The following is a 16,963-nucleotide window of genomic DNA, read 5'->3' on the forward strand; positions in this document are numbered from 1 at the left end:
TTATCGCTTTTGGATAAGATTGATCTTGGGGTTGGGGCTGGGTTTGGACTTGGACTTGATGGTGTCGGTGTCACGGAAGAGCATGGGATGATGCATTTATTAGCAGTGTTACAACTTACTCATACTTTCCTTGAATATGTCATCTCATAGCACACTATCAATAAAAACTCATCTTTGCAGGCTAAACACGACTACCAAATCATGCACCTGCTGTCTGAATGATGCTTTCTAGAGGTTCATTAAACGTCCTACTTCTCACGCTACCGCTCCTGTGTAAGAACCAACAAAACGCACATCATTGAAGCGTGCTAACATAGTAGTAGTTTATTAATTTCATTCAGATACCATAGTTGTCAATCGTGATGCCTTCACACATCCATCCACCTTACCCTATCCCATCTGTCTAAGAAAAAAAAACGCCATGCTATGCCATGCCATGCTAAAGTAGTCACTCGTAACAAAAGAGAAAAAAAAAGACGCCCCAATCGCCATAGCCAGCTTACCCATCGTCTCCCTGCGCCACGACAAGAAGACAACAAGAAGACGACAGAAAAGAATAGAGAAGACAAAAAAAAGTCTGGGGAAAGAATATGCAAGATAGAAGGGTATAATCGCCTGAACATGCTTTTTCCCTTTTCGTCGTCGTTGTTTTCGTCAAGCTTGCTCTTGACCATAATTTTTTCTTTTTTTCCTTCTCTCGTCTTCCGGGAGAAAGACCAAAGAGATAACTGTCAAGATGCAGTTCATGTACGCCAGAATGCGTAGGTTTTTCCTTCTTTCTCTCCTTCTCTCCTTGTCTCTCTTCACTCATTCCTTGTCCATACCGAGCTTGTTTATCAGCGACAAGATACGTGTCGACGTCTTCCTGGGCGAACAACCCTCCGTGGAATCCGAGCGCTGCGAACAGTCTACGCTAGAACGACCTGCCATCTCTCTTTTTAGCACAAAAGCGTCATAGCAAAAAAAAAAAAAAAAAAGATCCCCAATTCTCCTGGGAAGCGTGCGCGTGTGTATGTGCATCAAATAATCGACGCACTCTTCTTATGTTGCGTTTGGGTCTCGCAAACTTTGACCTTCTTCACCACTTCATCCTCGCCCTGAACAACCGCAACACCCACATTGATTCCCCTCGCCTTCTCATCAACGCTTTCCACTGTGGACTTGAAGATGGCTTCCTGTTCCACCAACTTTAGCCTTTCCTTCTCAGCCTCAATCTCTAGGTTCGCTTTATCTTGTCCCGTAACCACGCCCTTGAGAATAACTTCCAAGTCTGCTAATCTGACTGGCTTGATCAAGAAGAGGTTGATCCCGCTTGAATTAGCTTCTTGCTGAATATCCGTATCGGCCACACCGGTGAGTGCAATGATAGTGACTTTGGGTAGGTTATTTCGGATCTCATGAGCGCGAATCTGCCGTGTAGCTTCTAGACCGTCCATGACAGGCATATTGATATCCATCAACACAACATCGATACGCGATTCTTCTGTTGCAGCTTCGCCGTCGTTGGCGACGGTAGCGGCTTTATACGATTCGAGCGCTTCGAGGCCGTCGGCGGCAAGGACGTGGTGGTGTCCGAGTTTATCGACAAAAGTGCGCAGAAGGCGGAGGTTGATGGGATTGTCGTCTACGCAGAGACATCTCAGCGCGCGCGTTGGTTTGAGGTATTTGGAAGCCTTGGGGGGAGTGGTGTTGTGGATGGACCGGATTTCGGGGGCACTGCTAACGCTCGTGAGTTGGGGTCGGGAGGATTCTACCACGTGGAGGTGGTCGGTGCGACGGGGTGCTGATGCTGGTCTTTCTTCTGTGAGGTTCAGTTCTGTTATGCGAGGAACGCTGGATTCGATATTGTGAGTCTGTAGCTGTGTTTCTGCTCGTTTTGCGTGGCGGTCGAGGCAGGAGGCAAGGGCTTTCGCCATCTTGTGTGGTCCGACGGGTTGACCAATGCATTCGAAGATTATGCCTGGCACCGTGATAGCCGTTGTTGATTGCGCAGCTGCTGCACCCTGACATATGACAATAACGGGGGTTGGAGACACTTTACCAGGATTCTGGCTGTACGTAGTTCGCAACCCTTTGGCACAAGTCTCGGTAGCAATGATCAGGTCTGGCTCAGACGCATTGTCGCCGTCTTCGCATCTTTCGATGCCGAACCACTCATCGCAAAGGCTGTCGAGTGCCTTCAACGATAGCTTCGAGGCGGTTTTGTTCTTCAGATCCCTAATACGGAACTCTTCCTCCTCGTGGAAGCCTTCAAATCGCACTCTCAAGCCCTTTGTGCGCTTTGTGATTTGCTGTAGTTGCAAGTCCTTCTCTCCTTCTAGGCCGGTGGCGCAGACGTTTGGTGACATTCGCGACTCCTTCAAAGGACATGTGACTGTGAATTTGGTGCCGCGCTCTTTTTCACTACGCACCTCCACCTCTCCTCCTAGAGATTCGACAATCTGTTTGACAATAGATAGACCCAGACCAGTGCCTTGACTCAAAGGGTTCTCTTGTGCAAAAGAGTGGAAAAGCCTGTTATTGATGTAGTCCTCCGACATTCCAATGCCAGAATCAGTGACCGAAAACCGGAATTCGCACTCGTCGTCGTTTTCGGGTTTTCGCTTAACCTCAAGCTTGACCTTGATGTATCCGCCAGGCGTATACTTTAAACTGTTTCCAAACAAGTTCATAATGACTCGCCGCCATGCCCCGGGCTGTGTGCGGAAGACGTAGTTGTCGCTGTGGTTGATATCGAGAATGATGGATATCGGCGGTTTGTTCACTTTCGAAGTGGTTAACTCATATGTCTGAGCAGATGTCTTCGCGTATGTATAACCAGCGAAGACACTCTCGACCACGTCTTCTGTGAGTATGCTCATGTCGACGTCGTTGATCAATGTCATGATATCGTTGGTATGCGCTTGGCCCGGACTGATCATGTGCTTCGCGCTCTGCGTACGTTTCTTCTGGCGTTTCGAAACTCCTCGTGTCAGATTGTTGATTTTGGCAAAGTCAAGCACCTATGGAATTAGTGACAATATCTGGTGCAGATTATCCCAACTCACGTGATTGATGGTTTCCAGTAAAGTTTTTCCACATGTCTCGATGGTCGCTAAATGGGACACCTGCTGACCATCGAGAGAGGAGTCTTTCAACAAATCTGTCATTCCCAGTATTCCATGAAGAGGAGAGCGCAGCTCATGGCTGATGGATGAGATAAAATCAGCCTTTGCAGCATCGGCCAGCTTTGTGTCCAGACGAGCAACCTCAGCCATGACGAAGTTACTGAAGGCCGCCAGATAACTGAGCTCCTGCTCTGTCGTAAAGATTCTCTTCGGTTCAGAGCTCCAGATGACAGCCGTCGCAAACCAGCGTTCGCGATGCGGATCCCACAATGGATACAGTATCAAGCTTCGAGCAGTCGGAAAAACTCTTCTCAGGTAGGCTTCGTCGTCCAAGCTTCGAGCAGATTCAGTTTTGCGCGGTGTACTGAATGGAAAGCCATCGGCTGACTCGACTTCATCGATGCTTATGCCAGTCGACGGCGAGTTGACAGACGGAGATGTAGGGTCGTCATCGAGATGGAAGATCTGGCCATGGGGATAAAGTCGTAGGAGGTGCCTGAGAACGCTTTCTGAGATGCATTCACCAGTGTTGGGTAGTGGCTTGGTATCGCGATCGGACCTGCAAAGAGCCGCCCCTAGGATATCGCAGGGCTTATCCGGCTCCGGTAGCTGATCGGGGTCAAAGTCGTCGTCAACAAGACCTCCAAATGTACTGATTTTGGCATCGAAAAATGCCACACCCTCGGCCTCGGTTGAATCCACGATCATGTTTGCTGCCCGTGTAAAATGGGCTCTCAGTTCCGGAGCTACCCTGTCCTGCTGATCAGACTTGGCGAAGCCTTTCGTAGAGGTGGACGATGTGGTGGTGGTTATTTCTGGCCGCATGCCATCAGATGGCTCCACGTTCGCAATGCTCGGTGGCACACTACTTAGAGGCGGGGTATCGTTCGGGTTCTTCATAGCCGGATCTACATGATCATATCCGTTGAGCACAACAGGTTCCTGCGCAGCATCGGACGTAGCTGCAGGCCGCTGCCGTTGTGGTAGAATTACATCCGGCAGACCAGATACTTGAGTGTCGACGTCCCAAGGGTCTTGTGCCCAATTTTCCAACCCGCTCTTTCCCTCAGCAAATGAGCCCAGACTTTTGACCATGATCTTGGCCCTCCGGTGGTCTTCTGCTGCCCTAGTCCTCTCTAAATGCCGCATTACTGTCCCAGCCATGCTCTTCAAGAAAGCAAGCTGATGCGGCGTCAGGCCATCCCGCGGCTTCTCGTCCAGCACGCAGTATGTACCGATGCTGTGACCGCTTGGGCTGCGAATTGGAACTCCGGCATAGAAGCGCGAGTAAGGCGGGCCTTTGACGAAGGGAAAGTTGCAGAAGCGTTTGTCTTTGCTGAGGTCGTTGACAACAAGGTGAGGCAGGTCGCTCGGATCGTCGAGAGGCAGGGTGCTGTACTTGGGAGCAAGGTTTACAGTGTAGTTACACAGACTCTGTTCCTTGGGGAAGATGGTGGTGCCAAAGGCTAATCGGTCGTCTTGGAACTCTGGCTCTCCGCTCTGCAGCGACAGGGTGCGCGTAGCCTCAGCGAGGAGGAAGCAGTCATTCCGGTCGAAGAAGGATATGAGGCAGCGGCGGGCATTCAGGCGCAGAGCGCCCAATTGTGCAAAGGCAGTCAGGGCTTTATCATCCGAGGCACGTGGAGCAGCATAGTCGAGAGAGGGCGGCGGGGTACTCGGAGGCGTTTGCGACTTGGGGCCAGGCGACGGCGACGCCTGGCGACTTGCAGGGCCATCTGTCTGTGGAAGATGGGAGCCCGGTCGGGGGTAGTACCTGTGCATGGTGTGAGTGTAGCTCTCAGTGTGGCGCATGGAGATACGTATATAGAAGTCCTGCTCCCTTTGTCTCGCTAAGTCTGCATGATCGATCCTGCGTCGCCTCCGGGCCTGGGAGCGGGCAATGCCATGGTCGTGTGAATCCGACATTTGCGCATGTAGATACCAGGACCCTTTTGCGGAGAAAGATAGACCATATGAACCCACCCAAGCACACGCCAGCCACTAATCGACGGCTGCAGGCCAGATCAACGGCCGGAGGTGTGTTGGGCAGACTCTAGACACTACGACCCAACCAACCACGACAGATCGCCAGACGCAGGGCAAGTGGCGAGCACTCTAGCGTGTCGTCGCAGTCGGGGCGCAATCGGAAATCCCAGACGAGCCTTGCAGTCGCAGGACCATGCAAGGAGATGGTGAGCTCGAGTCACACAGAATCGAGAGAGAGAGAGAGAGAAAAAAAAAACCCCCCCGATCACAGTGCCTGGATGTACCACCGACAGAGACAACGGCGCCGATGGGACTGATGGCCTACCCTAGCGAGACGCGCGACTAGCCCAAGCCATCTTGGCGCGTTTGGTTAGTGCACAACCCCCACTACTACGAGCCTGCCCCGCCAAGCACTCTACCACCGACATTGGCCACCACTACATCAACCACGACCGGATTAGACCACAACCTACAATGGGTCGTCTCGTGACACTTTCGACCTGCAGCCTGAATCAATGGGCCCTGGATTTCAATGGCAATCTTCAGCGCATCAAGGTAGGCCATCTCCCCCACCGACTACACACGAAACATATACTGACCTCGTACAGGCAAGCGTCAAGATCGCAAAATCTGCTGGAGCAAGGTATGCGACCACACCAGAGCTTTCAATCCCAGGATATGGCCTGCTGGACCACTTTCTTGAGCAAGACACCATAAGACATTGCTGGGAAGTTCTCGCCCAACTCCTAACAGATAGGGAGCTCGATGACATTCTCGTCGATGTTGGCATGCCCGTCCGCCATTCAGGGAATCTCTATAATGCGAGAATCGTGTTCCTCAATGGCCAGATCTTGCTGATTCGCCCCAAGATGAGCCTGGCAGGACAGGGAAATTACAGGGAAGGACGATACTTTATACCCTGGAACCGCCCTCAACAGGTGGAGCAATATGAGCTTCACGAGCTGCCTGCTGCTGCGCTTGCGTTACAAGAGACATCTTTTGTTCCGTTCGGAGATGGCATAGTATCTGCTCTCGATTGTTCTTTCGGGTATGAGACTTGCGAAGAGCTCTTCACGCCGCAGGCACCGCATATCCAATTGTCTTTAGCCGGCGTGGACATCATCATCAACTCCTCAGGTTCTCATCATGAACTGCGAAAACTCGATACTCGCCTTGACCTGATTCGGTCAGCCACTGCCAAGTGCGGAGGTGCCTACCTTTACGCTAACCAACAAGGATGTGATGGTGATCGACTATTCTATGACGGCAGCGCAATGGTACTCGTCAACGGTACTGTCCGCGCACAGGGTACCCAGTTCTCGTTACAGGATGTTGAGGTGATTACCGCGACAATCGACCTAGAAGAGATTTGGTCATACCGCACAAGTCCCTCACGAGGTTTACAAGCCGTGTCAGGTCCACGATATGAGCGCTTCAGGGCAAATCTACGCATATCGTCTTCGGATGCAGACTTTGACCCAGACATTCGGCCCACCCCGGCTCAGACACTACGCTATCACACCCCCGAAGAGGAAATCGCTTTGGGACCTGCATGCTGGCTCTGGGACTATCTTCGTCGATCCGGTCAAGCTGGCTTCATGTTGCCCTTAAGCGGAGGCATCGACAGTTGTGCTACAGGTACCCTTGTATACTCCATGTGTCGACTGGTTTACGAGGCTGTGAAAGATGGTAACGAGCAAGTTCTCGCGGATGTCCGTCGCATCGTAGGCCCTTACCACGACAAAGATAATTGGATACCTGAGAGCCCGCAGCAAATATGTAACGGCATCCTCCACACGGTATACATGGGAATGTCGCAGCAGTCAAGCGTGGAAACGAGGAGCCGTGCTAAGAGGTTGGCAGAAGACATTGGATGCCACCATGTTGAAGCGGATATCGACGACATCTACAATAGCCAGAAGAATCTTTTGACAAAGGCTACTGGCTTCACACCGCGTTTCAGGGCTCACGGCGGTCAGCCAGCGGAGAATCTCGCGCTACAGAACATCCAAGCCAGGACTAGACTTATATCTTCTTACTACTTTGCCCAAATGCTCCCTATGACTCGGGAGCGCCCAGGCGGAGGCAGTTTACTAGTCCTTGCCTCAGGCAACGTCGACGAGTGTCTACGTGGATACCTCACCAAGTACGATTGCAGTAGCGCCGATCTGAACCCCATTGGAAGCATCTCCAAAACCGATCTAAAGCGCTTCATAAGCTACGCTCAAAAAGAGTTCTCCTTGCCCATCCTTGGCGAGTTCATCGACGCAACACCAACCGCCGAACTCGAACCCCTCACCGAAGGTTACGCCCAAAGCGACGAAGTCGACATGGGCATGACATACGCTGAGCTCGGTGTCTTTGGAAAGTGTCGCAAAGAGTTGAAACTGGGTCCTTATGGTACTTTTGTCCGCCTTGCGCATGAATGGTCGGATGGCTATACGCCTCGAGAGGTTGCGGTGAAGGTTAAGCGCTTCTTCCATTACTATGCGATAAACCGGCACAAGATGACGACTATGACGCCGAGTTACCATGCAGAAGCGTACTCACCGGACGACAATCGGTTCGATCTCAGGCCTTTTCTTTACCCGCCGTTCTATCAAAGTTGGAGCTTCAAGCGCATTGACGAGGAAGTGGAAAGGTTGGAGAAGAGGGCACAAGAGAAGGCTGATACGAAGAAGTGAGGGGAGTGCTAGGTATGAATGATGCTCAGAGCCATGGCATTGGTACCTGCAAGGAGTATACATAGACTTCGTGAGCTCTGGTGATTGGCTAAGAGCGTTATGTGTATACTTCATAGTCTACTTTCATACTTTCAAAGGATAAGAGTACTTTGAAGACTATCACAGTGTAACTCGACCGCGTTGTATCTGCGTCTTACCACCAGCACGTCCATCAAATCGATAGTAGCTGCTGCGAGTTCATCGTCGTTCGTCTTATCTTCCTACATCCTAGTGACGCGACTGTTCCAAAGCCTTCCTAGTTTGTAGTTCTAGCAGCCTTACCCTCCTTGCTTGGCTCGCTGTCTAAAACGTACATTTTCCTCGGGAGCCGAACCAAGATTGATTTGAACATCATATCGTATATACGATTATCCCCCAATCTATAATCTACGAGACCTTTAAACTATATCTTCATCAATTTCTTCTTGGCTCTCCACTTTCTCCACGTCCTCGCTAATGCTTGCGTTACCTCTATCTCTATCGTCCTCGCAGTCGAAAACATCCATTGATACAACCCTACTACAGCGTTTAACCACGCATGGGGTGCGACAGGAGCAAGAAGAAGCGCTATACATGTTCTCAGTCAAATTGTTTTGATCAAATCTGTTTGGAAGATGAAAAAAAAAACTTACATGTTAGCGAGAGGTGTGTTGAAGATAGCCTGCTCCGCGGCCTCCTGATCGATGACGTGAAGCTTGTCTTCTGCAGACAAAGCAAGGCGTTCATTCCATTTCTTCTTTGTGTCTTCCTTTAGAATCCCGCCTACAGTTACTTTTGCGCGTAGGTCCTTGACAAAAGGCCAGGCGAAGGTCATGATCAAGTCTACCATGGTACGTTGGCAGCAAATCATCCTGCCATCGCTGTCATCCAACGTGTTGTTAACTTTGTGTGCGATTGTTTTTATACCATGAGGATACCAGGAGTCCCCATCATCTGGGCTCCTGAACCAAAGTTGTAGTGTTGATAGTTTGTCTAGTGTTGAGAGAAGTGTAATGGAAGACTTGGAGCTGCTCTTGTGTAAGTGGGTCCTCGGTTCTCGACCGAGCATATCTTCGAGATTAAGCAAGTCGAACCAATCGCTCATGTTAAAGTCAAGAATAATGTGATTGAGCCAATTGTACTTCGGTTTAGTGCGCGCATCGGGGATATGATCGAAATGGATTAGTGAGAAGAAGCACTTTCGAGTGTTCTCCCACCCAGCCTGGAGTGCCTCGCTGTGAGTTTGCCTGCTGACAGACAGCAGTGCGATATTAGGCTCGTGAGCGGAGCAGCCTGTTACTCTCTGGAAGTCTCGCTGCATAAGGCTGCTATCGAGCCAGTTAGGGAAGCCGATGCCGAGACGAACTGAAGAACTGCTGAGTTCAACCAAGGGGTAAATCCGAGGACCGATGGCGAATTCGAAGACGGTCATACGAACCTCGGCAGGAAGGTCGAAAAGACGGAAATACTTCCCATTGAGCTTCCACCACTTGCGCTGCGCACTGTAGCCTTTCTCGCCAACTAGACCACTTCCATCAGATAAAATTTCGACAGACTTGTAGCTGGACAGCAACCAGTCTTTCAGCAAAACCCACTTTGTACCTATCTTTAGGTAGAGATTATCTGCGGTTGGGCCAGGTAGTCCAGGAGAGAAGGTCACCCAGGCAGTGAGTGGAAATTCGTGATAGTCGTCTATGAAGGTATACAGCTTGCTGCAGTAGGTTGTATAATCAGGCAAAGCCAACCAAAACGGTAGGGACTTGTCGGTCGGCGATACTCGGAAGCGCATATCTGCAACCTCGATGTTTTGACCATTCAGGCTGCGGATGAGGCCCAGGATTTCTCTGATGACTGGATCGTTCTGGCGGGGCAGCGGTTCAAACTTGTACCTGTAGTTGTGTCGCACCTGAACGAGCGTTGTGAGTTTGTCGTCAGGAGGTGGGAATAGCTGTACTGTGTTGTATCGGTTGATCGATTCGCCTTCTCCCTTGTCTTTTTTTGCTTCGCGACGGAGCTTACGGATGCGAGTTCTAAGGGAGGGCATGTTGGGTGGTCTTAGCGATGGCATCCTTAAGCGAGTGTAGAGTTTCAAGTAACCGCTGGTGGAATCAGTGCGTTGGTTGAGACAAAGTTCATAGTAGAATGAGGAACTATGGGTTTTGTGGTATATGTACTCGATAGGAGCAAGCGTGGAGTCATGGCAAGGCAACAGATTGTGGTCCGTGATGTACGAATCGGAAATGGTTGATTCACTCTCAAGGAGCGCCGCAATATTACGGAGGTACCCGACAAGAACGAGACAAAATACAGGCACATTAGCGTGAATCGGTTGGAAATCAAGCAGGCAAACACACTAGGCAGGTCTTTCAGGCTAGAGGAGGTAATCACTCGATTGACAAAACGGTGTCTTAGTCAGACATCTTATCAGACACATACCACCCAAACTCCCGAAGCGCCTCGCTTTTTGAATCTTCGTACATCAGAGAAAGCGGTCAGATGTCAAAATCGATAGTCTCTACTCTTCCAAGCTCACCACAACAAAAAAGCCCCAACAAGCACCGAAGCCACAAAGAATCCTTGGCTGCTAAGGGCATGTGCGGCACTAGTATCTTCAGTACCACAACACGACTGGTCGTTGTATGTAACGTTGTTCGCCGTGGCCGCAACTTGAAAGACACTCCCATTAAAATTGCCAAAATTGTAATAATCAACGAGTATCCAGTTCGGCGGCCTGTCCCACATCTTCTCGCAATTCTTCACATTGAGCCCGACACTGCCATTGCCAGAGACAGCGTTGACTTGGTCGAGGAGCGAGTACGCTGGTATGAGAATGCTGCTGACGCCAGGGAGACTGACTTCGATGTTGAGATTGTGGTTCATCAAGTACATACGGTTGCGTGAGACATCTTCAGCTTGATTGGGAGGTCGCTGCTCGGTACATGGAAAGGCAGGATTTGTAGGAGAGAAGGGCGTTTGCCATTGGTAGTTCCATTCGTTGAGGAGCCATGGAACTTGGCTTTGGTCTGCATTGTAGTCTAGCATCACTACCACGCGCTTGTTTCTGATAATCATCTCAGCTAGTGTAGGCCAATCGGTCAGGTTCATAGTAGCTGAGGGTGGGGTCCATAGGTATTCCATCATTCCTGAATCTTGGAATGGCGCAACGTAGTCCGTCGCCGGTATCTTGGTGTCATCTCCGTTGTTGTTGCCCATCATGATAGCGATGACTTCGTATGGGTGTTCAGCGAGCCAGCCTTTGACCGTTGCGAGGTATGATTCGAGGGTGCCCACGTCGAGCAGGTTGCAAGAGGTATGGCAGAGACGTATCCCAGAGGAGGCGTTGGGTTTATGGGTCTCGAACTGCACTATCATGGAATGTCAGCCAACGCCTTCTTTACCATGTATCGGTAGCTTACGCCCTCTGATTCCGTCGCTGAGCTGGTTAAGCACTGGATAGACTTGATTGCTGGCTGCATTGTGTGGTTTCACGAACGGGCTGTTGTGCGCGACGACCATCGAGACGTTAGAAAATCTCCGTTCGCAGAATTCGACATGTCCGTTGCATGGTCGAGTATTACTTGGCCGAGGACGAGCTGAAGTTGTCGCTGAAGCGGTACCGTTTGCGGAATTGGTCGAAGGGGACAGACCGACTATAGCTGTGACATCTTCGGTTGTCGTCGAAGATGTGGCGGTAGCATTTTGCCGCCCTGAAGCAGTCGAGATCAGAACTATGCCCGGCAGGCCGCTCGAGAAGCTGGCAGAGTAGGTGCCAGTGGAAGTGCTGGCAGCGCCGGCGATCACTGTAACATCGCTGCTAGGTATAGGTGTGTTTGATGAGGATAGAGAAGAAGACTGAGCAGTTGTAGGTTTCGTGAGTAAGACCAAAGGGAAGAGAAGTAAGGTAGAAGGAAACATGAGGACGATGCGATGCGAAAGAATGACGGAAGTGCTGGTCAGCAATTGTTATGCGGTGTCCACAAACAAGCAATCCTGCGTGCTGCAATGATTGAAGAAAAGTGCCTAAGACAGTCTGCCATATTGCCATTGCGTTGGTGGCTCGTCTTAGCTCACATTTGATGGAAAGCACGATGACGGCATGCTTTCCCCAACCGCCCTACACGTTGTCTCCGGATCTGCGCGGGGAAGCTAGAGGCAACCGTCTTGACAAACCTATCCGTCCTGGGCAACGCTTTTGAAATTGATCAGAAACTATCGATCTGACAGCAGTCGCATCATCGTTTGTACGACTGCAGTGGGGCTGGTATTCGCGGCCTGCGAACTTGCGGTGGCTTGAAGGGCGGATAGCTGTCAGGAGCGGCATTGTGAGGTATATTGACGCGTCATTAGCGCCCGACGACCTTGGGTCGATGCAGTTGACATAGTCGAGACCCTTCTCACGACACGGCCCTCGGCAATGTCAATAGTGGTGAAAGGAAGAGGAGGCTGAGTGATTAGATACGCAGTGGAGAAGGCCGCTCGCCCAAGTCAGCCTCACGCGTCACGCTAGTTGCTTAAGCTTTGGGGGCTCGATTTAAGCCTTGAAACCAACCAAATTACATGCTTGAGTACATGCATATTGAGCCATGCAACGCACCGACTATGTGCATTGCTTACCTCGATTTTCTAGCCGTCCCGGTGTCCCTTCATGCTGCCTTCTTAGCGCAAAGGGATCTACAAGCAAGGACCCGTCCAGGCCTCAACAGCGCAGCGCAGGTCGTTTCGGAAGCATAATTGCTCAGAGCATGCAGAATTAGGAAGCAATTATCTAGTGCATTCTACAATGAGTGCCTGTGTTAACATGGATCTTGGTGCATTTCATGTTTTGTTTGCTCAATCCCACAGTTGCACTCGCGACGCGAACAACTCCTCCCACCATGATGCTGACGACAAACCTTCATCCCTCATCATTTCTTGAAGGCCATAATCGTAGTTGTATTTTCGTTTCCTTGTATTCCAAAAATTACGCTCTTGACCTGAATCTTGGCACAACTCGGTGTATCTGTATTACGAAATCAATCCATGTACATCTCACCGTTCCGGACTGTCCCTGAACAAAAGCAAAAGTCCTGCAAAAACTTACCAGGTTTCCCCACGCCTGTCACCGACACCGCCTCGCATACCTTATCCCCTGAAACGTGTAAGAGACCAATCAGCATGAACATCTTTTGTACTCACCCCTGTCCGACTTCTCGGCTTCCCAGTCAATGGGGTCCTACGCGTTCATGAAATTGTCCTTGTTGAAGTTCACAATTTGGACGGGGTATGCAGAAAATGTATTGCCAGTCAGGGAGGCGCCGTCGGAAGGAAGGGTGAGGTTGAAGTGGTCGGAAGTGGTGCAGCAGATGAGTTTGTCCGCGTAGCCGCGATTGGTATGGCAGAAAGGAACAATAGTGAGTAGAGTGCGAAGAGAAGTAATTGTCTCAATCGTGCTGCAATGTAGTTCGGAGTGAGAAGAAAGTAGCCGGGCTTATACAATTCCTTGAGAGGCATATTGGGTCACATCACGATGGTTAGTACCTGATTGGACGTACGCATGGGACGAACATACATGTAAATGAGTGTTCATTATTGATTAGCATTATCTGCGTAGCACATTAAGTCGTAAGTTTTTCATTGGTCTTGTCCTCCAATGACCATCCCGTCACCCTCTTCGCAAATCAAACAAATACCCTTGTCACGTTGACTGAGACACACGTCGGGTTGTCCGGCTTGCCTGCACCCAATCCCCACACGAGGTTGTTGTACTGGTAGCTGGAGTAGGATGTGTCGCACGCATACCAGCGGTAGAACTCCTGATAGCTGCCTGTGTAGTTCTCGCCCGGAACATACGCCTGAAGAGTCAACTCGTCCTGAGAGTTGAAAGCAAGCTGCGTTGCGTCATCGCTGCCAGGGCTGAGGGTGAAGGTTGCGAGATTGGAAATCGGGTCAAGGCCAAAGGCCGCTGATGATGGAATGTCGAGAGTGCTTGTGTTCAGCCACCAAGTCAGGATGCCAGGTACGCCGAAAGATGGCTCTGGTGCCTGAGAGTAGATTGATGTGTTGAATTGGAATTCTGCGCCAGCGAGAGGTTCTGGGGCATCCCCCGCTCCAGCATTGCTCAAGCAGAGCGATTCTATCGCTGCACCGACGTGACAGGCACTGATTGTGTCGTTGACACCACCATCTTCTGATGTGACGACCAGGTAGAAAGGTGCAGTTGTGATGTTGTAGTACGGCTCTTCTTGTGCGCTGGCCATGGCAGCTGCCGCAAGGGTCAGAGCGATCGATGAGGTCTTCATGCTGATTGACGTTTCTTAGGTTGGTAGGCGATTGACGCAGGGATAGGTGTTGTAAGGTTGATTAGAGATGGGTTGAATGGATGGATGGTGTTGTGAGTGCATTTCTTCAACAACGGCACAGGCGAGCTTTATACTCACGATCATCCTTCGCAGTCGCCGCATTTGCGCAGCCTCGTTGCAGCTCCCTCAAAGGTTCCACCTGCACAACGGTCATGTGTACCACGATAGCGGCACCCAGCCAGCCCATGACGTTCCGCTAGCCGGTAGCGTTGCGAGCTTTGCCACACCCATGGTGATCTTTTGCCAGTCGGCTGCTAAGATCCGTATTCAGGGCCGCACGGCATGCCCGATGAGGGACCGTTCACCTCAAATGGGGCACTCATAGATCAACCCCGCGCTTTAGCGAACGAAGTTTCCCCCAGCCTGTCGGATAAGCTTTGCATAAGTGCCATGACTGCCACAGCCGCACAGGGCGTCAGGGTGCATGTAGCGCAAGGATCAGCTGTTGATACGAGGAGCGAATCGATAGCTCAGTACCATACATGCAGGTAGAAAAAAGCAAGATGCGGCGAAAGGCCACAGTTCTGGGTGTCCGCAATATGAAAGTGTATTGTCAGCACTGATTTGGGAGGCTGATTAAGCGGGGTACGAGATGCCATATGAAGGTGCTCGTGATGTGCTGATGCACAAAATATTGAGGTTGCTTGTGTATCCCTGTACCATACGAAAACGTAGAAAAGTGGAAAGGTGCTTTCGATGACGCAGGGAGGTTGGCTGGCCTTAAGCCACCGGACTTTCTGTTAGCGCTAAATCTTATCGATTGCCAAAGTCGCCGACATCGTCCATGGCCTCAGGTTTACAGCCTCACACCAACTATGAGACGAGCGACTACAACCAGGTTACTTCCTTCGTGATGATCGATTTTGCACCCGGCACATCCGCCAGTACCTTGCGCATGTAAACACGATGGGCGCAACCACAATATCACAACCCATGCGAAGCGTACAGGAAATTGGTGAATTCAGCTAATACGGCATTTGTATGCTACCATTACAGCCCTATGTTCTCTTACATGACAGCGGGCGCCTCTAAAGGCAGTCCCACATGTCTACCCTGTAAGATCTTGTCCAACTATGGCGTGCTGACTGGCCTACAGACGACACATGCGATAGTGGCGTAGAAGCCTTCCTAACATCCAATTTGTACCGGCAGCACACGAACTCCCCTCCGCTTGCCCACAACGCATAGCTCCATCGTGTATCCAATTCCTCGGCCGACGACCACACTAGCGACGTCTTACTCCTCCGTCATACCCACTGGCACCCAGAGCAGTGTCCGGTCCATTGTCAGCACGCGCGCTCTTCACCCCATTCATTCGCCCTGCGCGTTGATCACCAGATTTCGGTTGTGCCAGATACCAACAGGTCCAAGTGATCCAGCAGAAGATTACGTCGAACCCTACACTGCTTACAGCTGGGTGTTCCAGCAGAGCACTCTGAATTCCCACGAAGCCGGCATAGGCATATGCTCTTGCAGTTGTCCATACAAGCATTAGTCCAGCGTTTCCCAGAACCAATGCCCACATAAAATTGTAGATCTTGTCGGTAGATTGAGGATCGTCGTTGAAGCACCCAGCTGGCACAATGGCGCGGATAATGGGTAAGATCATCAGGGCGACGTGCGGAGCCATAAGCACCGGCATAAAGTGCGTGGGATGGTGCCAGTAATGTTCATCGGCCAGTTGCATCGCCGGATACGCTGTTGCAAATATGGCAAAGAGGTTCAGTAGCCAAGGACCTAGCCATGTTGGCCGACGTACTCCGGATGACGACGACGGAGCAGGTGTAGGTGGGCTTAGAAGCAAGGTGAGTAAGAAGAGGTTTGTGGCAAAGCTGATGGCTACTATCTGGCCAAGCAGCATGAATGCCCAGGTGTATCTGATACCACGTCGAATACCTATGTTCATTAGTTATTGCTATCCGTGAATATACCAAGTCCATTTTACCTTTCTGCTCCAGATACAATCCCAGACCCAATGCAAAGAAGAATATCTGATGTGACCACCAGTATCTCGCATTGCCTACAATGACAGTCTCCCATGCCTCCCGAAATAAAGAGGTCTCCTTCAACCACAATCCCCAGTGTTTATGATGTGGCTCAAGTTCGTAGTAGCTCCGCCACATCAGCCATGATTGATAGCTGACCTTGAAGTACTGAAACATGTACGTCCATGTCGTGAGCAGACTGCCCAAAGCAAGACCACTGAACAGCCAGACATGTGATCTAGACGGGAGCTGCGCGGTTGTTGACTTTTGCAGCACATTGGCTCTTTTGAAGAGTCTCAAAATGATGAGTACAGCGACAGAAAGACATGTTAACAGATAGGAAAAGAAGATAGCGTAGGGTCGAGTGTTGGTGTCAGACCCTTCTGGGGGCGGTTCGCGATGCATGTAGCGCTGCGGGACAGAGTACCCTGGCGGTCCGAATCCTGGAGGGGCCATGGTGAGACGATCTGAGGGGTTTGTTGGGCAGCCATCACGTACAGTATGCTCTCCCGCCTTTATGCTATCGTCGACAAGGACGAAACGTGTCAATTGCGGATCAAAGGGCTCCTCTGCTTTGCCGGCAATGTGTATTGATTAAACGGCTATCTTGGAGTCCAGTTCCTAGGATGCGGCAGCGGTCGGTTGTTGCGCCAATGACTACGTGGCTGACGCAGGGATAGACGCTCTCCACAACACGTGCCCAGGTGCTTCGGTGCCAAGGCGCCAGCGCGATCGTCATGTTTTCCCAGGTCCGTCGCGGTCTCGTCTTCGAAGATTCTCGTTCTTTGTTTTGCTTCAAGTAGCTCTCCTCTCCTGTGGGTGACTGTCATCTGTTTACTCTTGCA

General features: G+C 50.9%; 4 protein-coding genes across 4 annotated transcripts; 1 reads left to right on the plus strand and 3 right to left on the minus strand.

The window, feature by feature from the left end:
• Positions 1–1,019: 1,019 nt before the first annotated feature.
• GT037_008244 (sensor histidine kinase response regulator) lies at positions 1,020–4,889 on the minus strand (the record flags this gene model as incomplete). The annotated part of the gene is made up of 2 exons (XM_038933291.1): positions 1,020–3,002; positions 3,048–4,889. The coding sequence occupies 2 exons, from the start codon at positions 4,887–4,889 to the stop codon at positions 1,020–1,022; spliced, it is 3,825 nt and encodes a 1,274-aa protein (XP_038783956.1).
• A 678-nt stretch (positions 4,890–5,567) lies between these two features.
• On the plus strand, positions 5,568–7,777 carry GT037_008245 (glutamine-dependent nad(+) synthetase; the record flags this gene model as incomplete). The annotated part of the gene is made up of 2 exons (XM_038933292.1): positions 5,568–5,648; positions 5,702–7,777. 2 exons carry the CDS (start codon positions 5,568–5,570, stop codon positions 7,775–7,777), a joined length of 2,157 nt encoding a protein of 718 aa, XP_038783957.1.
• Positions 7,778–8,450: 673 nt separating this feature from the next.
• GT037_008246 (plc-like phosphodiesterase) lies at positions 8,451–14,073 on the minus strand (the record flags this gene model as incomplete). Its single annotated transcript, XM_038933293.1, has 7 exons — positions 8,451–9,945; positions 10,329–11,160; positions 11,212–11,744; positions 11,966–11,984; positions 12,876–12,923; positions 12,971–13,007; positions 13,465–14,073. Coding segments are annotated over 7 exons (3,573 nt in total), but the record flags the coding sequence as incomplete, so codon positions are not given.
• Positions 14,074–15,358: 1,285 nt separating this feature from the next.
• GT037_008247 (alpha-mannosyltransferase alg11p) lies at positions 15,359–16,574 on the minus strand (the record flags this gene model as incomplete). The annotated part of the gene is made up of 2 exons (XM_038933294.1): positions 15,359–16,029; positions 16,079–16,574. 2 exons carry the CDS (start codon positions 16,572–16,574, stop codon positions 15,359–15,361), a joined length of 1,167 nt encoding a protein of 388 aa, XP_038783959.1.
• Between the last annotated feature and the right edge of the window lie 389 nt (positions 16,575–16,963).

This window comes from Alternaria burnsii (genome assembly GCF_013036055.1).
Source record: "Alternaria burnsii strain CBS107.38 chromosome Unknown 753, whole genome shotgun sequence".
NCBI classification, from domain to species: Eukaryota; Fungi; Ascomycota; class Dothideomycetes; order Pleosporales; family Pleosporaceae; genus Alternaria; species Alternaria burnsii.